This window comes from Ambystoma mexicanum, chromosome 2q (assembly GCF_040938575.1).
Source record: "Ambystoma mexicanum isolate Mex_15411 chromosome 2q, UKY_AmexF1_1, whole genome shotgun sequence".
Taxonomy (NCBI): domain Eukaryota; kingdom Metazoa; phylum Chordata; class Amphibia; order Caudata; family Ambystomatidae; genus Ambystoma; species Ambystoma mexicanum.
The window spans coordinates 612133040-612142207 of NC_090924.1; the positions used below are offsets into that span (position 1 = coordinate 612133040).

The 9168-nt window shown below is 46.6% G+C and overlaps 1 protein-coding gene across 1 annotated transcript in view; it reads right to left on the reverse strand.

Annotated features, from left to right (window-relative positions):
* The window catches only part of LOC138569624 (cryptochrome DASH-like), a 490626-nt gene extending 484309 nt beyond the window's left edge, over window positions 1-6317 (reverse strand). Inside the window, exon 1 of the mRNA XM_069647757.1 lies at window positions 6128-6317. Within this exon, the coding sequence (XP_069503858.1) occupies window positions 6128-6193 (66 nt within the window). The 5' untranslated portion in view covers window positions 6194-6317. The remainder of the gene's footprint in view (window positions 1-6127) is intronic.
* Window positions 6318-9168: the final 2851 nt, after the last annotated feature.

The window sequence follows — 9168 nt, forward strand, 5'->3', positions numbered from 1 at the left end:
GATAGGGGAGCCTGCTACCTTTTTTGTACCTTTTTTGAGTTGGCAGTTAGTTGACAAGTTGTCCCACTGAGCTTGATCATAACCCTGGGGAGTGGCTTCCTCCAAGTGTTTGACAGCTGAGAATTAGGTCTGCCTCCTGTCACAGTCTTCAGCTACATCCTACAACCTAGGATGCCTTGCTGATTGTTTAAATGTGTCTCTCTTCAGCACACAAGTGAAGCTGCTGCATTCCCCATGCACAGCCTCCACTCACTCGTACAAATACTAGAGCAGTGTCTTCTGATTCTGGAACAGGACTCTAAAATACAGGCAAGTCCCAGTTTGGTCCTGAACCTTGCAACGTGCCACCTCAGCAATCTCTACCGCATGAGGCAGACGGGTGGCTGTAAGCCTGGTCTGCCGCAGGGCGTCCCTCTGTATCTGGTGGGTGATAGGGCACCGCTGCCACACCAGCTCAGGGAAGCCTTTCAAAAGCTACCCCATTCTGGTGTAGCAGCAGCGCCCTATTTAAATGAAAAAAAGTCCCGCTCCCGTACTGGAGCACCCAGTGTCAGCACGAGCGTGGGTGTTTTTCATTTAAATAGGGCGCCTTAACCCTGCCAGCTTGGGGGAGCCCTTGAAAGACTCCCCAGAGCTGGTGTGGCATCTGTGACCTTTGAAAGGCTACTCTGCCACGCTGGGAAGCAGCAGCGCCCAACTTAAGTGGGACGCTGCTGCCGCCCAGAACAGTGGAGCCTTTTATTTTACATGAGTTGCATCGGCCTCTGCCACCGCAGCACAAAGGAGCTTTTTAAAGGTCCCTACATGCTGGTGTGGCAGAGGCTAGGGGGCCCCATGTAAATTATGTTAATGTGGCATCCCAGGCAAACGCCCAGGTCGCCTATGGCTAAGGCCAGCACTTCCTTAATACTCAGAGGTACAGAAATATAAAAGTAATCCGATTTTGTTACATGTTAACAGTGAAATGGTTTCATCAGAGTGCTGCTAGAAAGAACCACCTTTTTTGTTGAAACGAGCAACCCGCCTTTCTAAGAAGGCAGCTTTGTTTTTATGAGGAGCAAATAGTAATATATTTTTCAGTTTTTCGGGGGTCGGCTGCAGGGGTCCCAGCTCTTCCATTGTTTAGAATGGTAGGCATGTACAGTGAGACAAATCAGAGCAGGCATATTAACCCTTTGTGCAATCTAACTGGGAATGGAAACTTCTGACCCGTAGGATACAAGTATATCTCTGCAACAGAGACATTCACACCCTTGGCTATATTACAGGGACTCAAATTTACTTTTATCTCTTATTTGTTTCGTTTTTTATTTGACTTTTTATTTTAGTAGAATTGTTGGAGTACTGATTAAATGTTGAATTTAAGTTTTGGGTCCACAAGGTGGTGGTTTAGTTACCCTCTGCATGTGAGCCAAGATGAATGCCCTAAATTATGACTAGGAGATAAGGGTTGGCAGAGGCAGATATAGAGTCTGGCTTTTGTTTGGCTGAACTGTCTTTTGTTTTGGTTATCTGCAGTGAAAAGGTTTTGCATTTGGCATTTTTCATATTAGCAAAAGTTTTTTTAGGATCAGACAGCAGGCGACCATTGCCAAACACAGTCAGCCATTGCTGACTTTCGCCAATGTCCAAACTAACCACGGTTGCCAATCCCCAAGCCAATCGTTGCCAACCATGGCCCACCATCCGCAATCATAGCCAACCATTGGCAAGCATCCCTATTCATGGTCAAGTCTTGCCGATCATGGACGGAGATTGTGGACCATGGCCGACTATAGCCATGTGTTGAGCCACTAAGGTTGCTCCGTGGGTTGAGTCTCCACCAGAGAGATCTGAGGATCACCTCCAGACTGAGCCTATTGTACTTTCAGGATCTATCAAAGACCTTGAAATTATATGAGTTTAATGGTCAAGGTGTATTATTGAACTGGCAAGAGTACATTTAGTTTATGGAGGGTGTTTTGTCAAAGATATGAGAGAGACAGGTAGAGAGAGATAAAGACAAACACTTACCATTCCAGCACCCAATGTGGTATACTGAAAATCATCAGGTTTCGGGTAATATTGTCCCTGTATATAATGTCGCCATACATATAGTCGCCGGAAAACGGCATAGGTGACATTATATATGGGGACCATATATGGGGTAAATGGGAGCGGGTGTTGAGGGGGAGTCACCCGCTCGCTTAGAAGAAAAAAAGTGTCAGGGATTGCAGGGGTGTCCTCTGCATGAGCCTTATGATAATGTCTTCGCAAAAAAAAAGGCATCATTCTTGCATGGTAAAAATTTTGCGCTGACATTATCACATGGAACCAATCATCATGGAAGGGATAAACACATGTTATAAGTATAATCGCCTCCTCTGGAATACCACCAATCACTGGGGCACCTTTGAACTGCAATAATATGCATGAAAATGAATCTGTTTTTACATAATGCCTGTGCCTGTTGCATGCATCTCCTTAACAAATGTATGATATACACAGCCTATAAACTAACTAGACTGGTAATATTGATGATGAGAGGATTAATATGCTTGCTACAGTGATCTGCATGTGAGCAGGAGTAGGTAACATTTTTATTTTATTTATTTCAAATATTTACATGGTGAAACATATTCTAATGAGGCCTCACAGCGTTGAAAACATTGACAGCTTCCATGGCCGAAATAGGAACTGTTCCATTTTTTTTAAGAGTATCATTTAGTATGGCAGCCTTTGATAAACCAAGGGATTACACCAAGAACTGCACTAGAAGCAGCTAACATTCCTTAACAAGCTTGTGGCCGTGGGGCTTCGAAGGGAAGGCTGTATCAATCCTACTCACTGACAAATAATCCGGCAAGGCTTCTGTATTGAGCTGTACAAAAGAGGAATACATCAGTACAGTACTAAACTCATGCACATCTTCTGAACTAAGGATGTAAAACCAAAGGACATGCAGGAGAGAAGAGGTGGCACTTTACAGCAGCACAACATCTCACTTATCTCCCGACTCAGGGTCTGTGAGCCTAGGCAATTGTAAAAGGGAGGCAACATAATGCGTGTCAGCTGCATCCATGCACCAAAGCAGTAGCTCACTCGTGTTCTGAATTGAGCACATCTTACCTACAGATGTTGTAAGGGGTGAGAAGCATAACACATATGCCTGCTGTGTCCATGTTTCTGCACAGCATATTGTAGTGCTACGCTCTGTGTTGCCCGCATCGCTCCGTCCCACGCCACGAGGGCATGCTGCTTGTGGTGCGGGGAGGAGTGTGGTGGTGTTGCAGGGCGCTGCACAGAAAAGCGTGGAGCAGCATGCAGACAGGTTGCTCCCATGGGGCTCTCCTGCATGTGGAGCAAACTACACTATTCACACCAGCTGGTTGTCTTAACACCATAGATACTTTATGAAGAATAATACAGTATCTTGTTAACAATAACAAGACTATATGCTTTCTTTAAAAAAGTCAACTATATGTGTAGAAATGCTCATTTCTACACATATCTCTCAGGGACATTACCTCCAAGTTCCTCTTCCTTGTCCCTGTACCTACTTTTAAGGTATCAGCCTCTTTGACAGAAACCCTTTAGGTGTTGGCATATGAGGAGGGCCACACAGCTTGTAGACCTAATTGGTGCTGTAAACACGCTACTGTTGCAATAAAAATGCCAAAGCCAGGGCTGCTTTCAGCCATTTGATTTATAAGCACTCTGTGTTTCTTTCATTGAAGTCTTATTAAGAACAAGCATTGGCAAAGCCAACAGTTTTGGCTTGTGTATAATATTAGGCACTTGCCGGGCACTGCTTAGATGCCCAGGTACTCGCACCATTTTGCACCTGCAACTATCTATGGCCAGTTAAATACAATATGACTGTGCCTGGCAAGTGCCTTTCCCATGCCTACACAAAAGCCCAAACTGTTGACATTGCTAATGCTTGTTGTATCAGTGTGCTCTATCTTGTCGATGTTCCTGTTGCTGTCTATCACAGACACACCTTGTACCCACCGACTTTCCTTAAGTATGTAGTTGTTTCTATTTGTGCCTCTTTGATAAAAAACTGTATTTGAAAGGTTGCATTTCTTGATTTATGTAAGGAATCTGCGGCTGTATATGAAGAGGATGTATCACTTTGTTGACATTACTGTTCACGCTCTTTCTTAAATATAGCATTTTGACAAAAAAAGTGTCGAACCTAATGGTGGACGTCTTATGTGGTGTGTTAAAGCCCCTCAATCAGGAAGATGGGAGAAATGCACAAGGGTGGTTCATAAACTCATAGATGTGGCACCAGGGAATGTGATGCTTCATATCTTGACCTGCTGGAGAACAAATGGACAAAGTGGCATACCGAGCAGGGGTGGTGGGGGCAAGCTGCCCCAGGCTCTTTTGAGAGCCTGACTGGGTCTTTTGTCAGTGGGCCCCCTATCCCGTTCAGCACCTCAATGAGGGGGTCCAACGGGAAAGGTGTCCCTCTGGCAGGACAATGTGTGCTGAGCAATTCCTGCTCAGCACAGTCATTGTCCTGGCAGTAGGACACCTTACCCTTTGGACCCCCTCATTGTGGTGCTGAACAGGAGAGGGGGCCCACTGACAAAAGGTAATGTTCACAATTCTAAGTGTGCCACATGCCAACATTCAAGTTTCATCTAAGCGTGGGCATGTTGTCCTTCAATCAAGATCCGATCTAAATGCAGAGCAGGCCAATGTTCACAACTCCAAGTGTGCCACGTGCCAGTCTCCAGGTTTCACCTAGGTGCGGACATGCTAACATTCAAAGTCCTATCTAGATGCGACGCAGGCCAATATTCACAATTCTAAGTGCGGGCATGCTAACATTCGGGTTTCACCTAAGTGCGGGCATGCTAACTTCCAAAGTCCCATCCAGATGCCACACAGGCCAACATTCACAGTTCCATCCAAGTGTGGACATGCTGATATTCACAATTCTATCTAAGAGCGGGCATGCTAACATTTACAATTCCATCTAAATGTGAGCGTGGTAACATTCACAATGCCATCCACGTGTGGACATGCCGACATTCACAATTCCATCCAAGTGTGGACATGCTGACATTCACAATTGCAACTTGTCATTACCACAATAGAGCGCAGCTCGACATTTCATGAACTGTAACTAGTCATTGATGGCTTCATCAGTCGAATCCTCGTATTTTAAATGACAAGTTATAGTTTATGAAATGCCGAGCAGCGTTCAATTGTGGGTATGGATTAATCACTGTTTATTATTCTGAGAGAAAGCTTTAAACAGTGTTTATCAATACAACGGAGACAGCGAGACAGCGGCAGCGGACACGGGGCTCTGCTGCTTTTCTGTGACAGCAGTCTAAGAGGGACCGATGCTCAGGCTCAAGGAGGCGGTGCTAAGGCTTAATGCAGCCAATCAGCGACGAGCCGAATATCAGGGCATATCGGATTGCTATGGGATACCAAATATTATATAACAACGTTACAGTGCAAAACATGCTCCTGCAGAAACTTTCAAACAATTAAACGTAAACAAGAAGAGCGCGATTTACAAAAGAGGTCTTGACATTTGCAAAACCTTTACTTTTGACTTGTAAAAACGTAGACGCTGGTGATGTCATTTTCTTTGGATTTTCCGAATAATAACCATACACAATGCTATAGCTATAGAAAAACGTCACTGTCAATTTATATTTGAAATTTCGAAGAAAAAAAACGATCAACACAGTTTAAGATGGCCGCCCCATTTACAGACATTCATAGTCCACACTCGTCTTGGTGCCAAACCAGGTTTATGCAATCCACGAGCTGAGTTACATAAACAGACATGCTATTGATTTAGCCGAAACAAATTGTCCTTTTTAACAATCCAACAGTGGCAACGTGCACTTTTCCTAGACTGTAAAGTGTATTGAACATGATTGTCCCGAGGTTTACACAAACAAGGTCTCGACTTTTCATTCAGTGGAATGATGTACATGACTTGCAGCCACAGCTCGCCCTCTCTGAATCAACTTTTCTCGCTACATAATTTAAACGAGATACAAGCTGCTAGTGTTCTGACACGACGTGCCACATTTACGCTAATAAGGAACACAAGCAGATATGCTGTACTTCTTGACCCACACAATATTAAGAAAATACGATATAGTACCTCGTTGTCATGAAACCTAAGATCATTTCTCAGGAGGCAAATTATTGTTCGTGCTTGGACCGACATGACACGAAGCTGTTCAGAGATGTGCAATGTGTATCGGTAGCATACAGCAGACCGGTTTTGTTGCGGGTTCGTTCAAGTGACGAACTTGTGGTGTGCCGTTTCGTTGACGATTTCAATCCCTGTCTCCCTCTGCTGCCTAAAGTTATCTCTGCACCCCAGCTCCTCCCATTGACACATTTGATTCAAACATAACGAGCCCCATTATTATTAAGGACAGACTGAAGAGTGCGTTTGATTTTGGAAAGAAAATTGAAGGTTTTCTTCTTTATGCTTTACTGTGCATGTGGTGCACGATACCAGTAGAAACGTTGAGACAATATTTTCAGTGGTCTGGGTATCAAGAGCTTTAGTTCCCTGAGAACAGCTCTAGTTGTTTTGGACTACGACTCCCATGATCCCTCATCGGTTACTATGCTGGTGAAACCTGGTGGAACTTTGAGTCCAAAATATTGCAAGAGCCAAAGGTTGCAGATCCCTTATATAGAGGGGACCCTGTTGTCAGCGCGGGTGAGTTGGGAGCTATGCTCATTGTCATGTAATTAAGTTTACATGACACTGAGCTGGAGGCAGGGTCTGCCCCAGCGCCTATTAAAGAATTGTGCAGCCTTTAACACGCACTTGACACGAACAGCAGGGGGGTAAATTCTGTTGTTCGACTGATACTTTTTCTTCAAGAATTTAGCCCCCTGCTGTTCTGCAATTGGGGGGGGGGGGGGGCGCACACATCTCGCACAGGGACCTCGGACTGTCACAGTCTTCCTGTTGTCAATCAGATGCTCTTTGAGGCAGAAAGAGTGTATCATGCTGAGTGCTCATGGTCTAGTCTAGTGGCACAAACTACGTGGGAGCTGTTTTTTTTTTTTTTAGAACACCTTAAAAATATCTGGCAATGGATGAGGGGGTAATTTAATGCAATGTAAAGTGGTCTTATATACCGCCCTTCTGCCAATAATGTTCTGATTACTTACCGGTAATCTTCATTACTCCTAGTCCTACTCTTCCTCGTCACAGTACTTACCTCATGAGGCACCCGCCTCCGACACAGGACCTTCTTCTATTTCTTCTTATTTCTATAACTCCTCCCCCACACCCACGTCACTTAGTTTCATATTACCAAGCCGTAGCATGGGACCTTCCCCGCAGGGAGGGTGAGGAGGGTCGTCAGTACTGTGACGAGGAAGAGTAGGACTAGGAGTAATGAAGATTACCGGTAAGTAATCAGAACATTACCTCCACGTCCACTCTTCCTCGTCCCAGTACTTACCTCATGAGGTATACCAAAGCAACAAACGGGGAAAAAGGTCCCAATGAGACAAGAGTCAAAACAGTGCAGAAACACACACCTTTAATAACTCCAATATTACATCCCCACAGACAAAACTCCAACCCCGAAGGAACCAACCCCCGAGTGGGAGACATTCAACCTATAGTGGTTGATGAAGGTGCTCTGATCAGCCCAAGTGGCAGCTCTACATATCTCCTGTAGAGAAACCCCCCTAGCATCGGCCCAAGAGGCCGCCAAACCTCTGGTGGACCGCCCCTGAACGTGCGCAGGCACAGGCAGGCCCGAAGCCACATAGGCCATGGAGACCACAAGACGGATCCATCGGCTAATGGACACTACAGATGCCTTACGCCCAGCCCCAGCCGGGCCAAAAGTAATCAGAAGACTGTCAGAGCGGCGGAAAGGGGCAGTTCTAGCCAAGTACTCCAACACCGCCCGTCGCACATCAATGCTATGCCAAGCCACTTCTTCTGGCGTTTGCGGATTTTGAAAAAAGGCAGGGAGAACCAGATCCTGAGAGGTGTGAAAACGAGAAACAACTTTAGGGAGAAACTTCGCATCACACCTCAGCACCACCGAGTCTGGCAGAACCCTCAGGAAAGGGGGGTGACATAACAGAGCCCCAATCTCCCCAAGCCTACGGGCAGAAGTTATGGCAATCAGAAAAGCAGTCTTCAGCGTCAGATGTTTCATATCAATTTCGGAAATGGGCTCAAAAGGAGGCCCTTGAAGAAACTTTAAGACAAGAGGGAGATCCCAAGGAGGAAGCCCCTTATAAGTACAAGGACGGGAAGAAGAAAAACCCCTGAGCAACTTCCCCACCAACACCTCCCCATCCAAGTGCCCATCAGAGTCCCCCAAAAGGAATTTTATGGAGGCCCACTGAGAGCGAAGCGTGGAAACCGCCAGGCCCTTGTCAAACCCATCCCTGAGGAATTGAAGGATAGCGGGGAGGCCAGAACGCAGGGGTGGAATCCCAGACCGCCCACACCAGTCCCGGAAATGGCTCCAATGTCTGCCGTAAGCCTTCAGAGTGGAAGGTCTAAGAGCATTCATTATGGAATCCACCACAGGACCAGAAAACCCCTGAGATATCAGCCTAGCCCGTGCAATATCCACACTGCCCATTGTATCTGGCGGACCCCCAACCGTAGCTCCCCCAGAAGGGGACAAGGCCACTTCGGAACCAGCCAAGGCTCCTGGCACCGAAGCTCCAACAGAGAGGGGAACCAACTCCGGCGGGGCCAGTACGGAGCGAACAACAATACAGTCACCCTGGATATTCTGATGCGCTGAACCACCCGAGGCAGAAGAGGAATAGGTGGAAAAGCATAAAGGAGACCCTGAGGCCACTGCACAGAGAGGGCGTCCACCCCCCACGCACCCTCTGTCTGAAAACGAGAGCAGAAGAGGGGAACTTTTGCTGAGGCTGGAGACGCAAACAGGTCCAGAATAGGGGTCCCGAACCTGACACAGATCTCTGCAAAAACCTGGGTCGAGAGGACCAGTTCCACCGAGGAGGGAAACCGGCGGCTGAGTAGATCCGCCCGAACATTGTCCACCCCCCTGATATGTGAAGCCACCAGGGACACCAGATGTGATTCCCCCCAAGCACCTATCTGAGCTGCCAGGGCATTCAAGGAGCGGCCGGAACCCCCTTGGCGGTTGACGTAAGCCAAAGCTGTCGTAT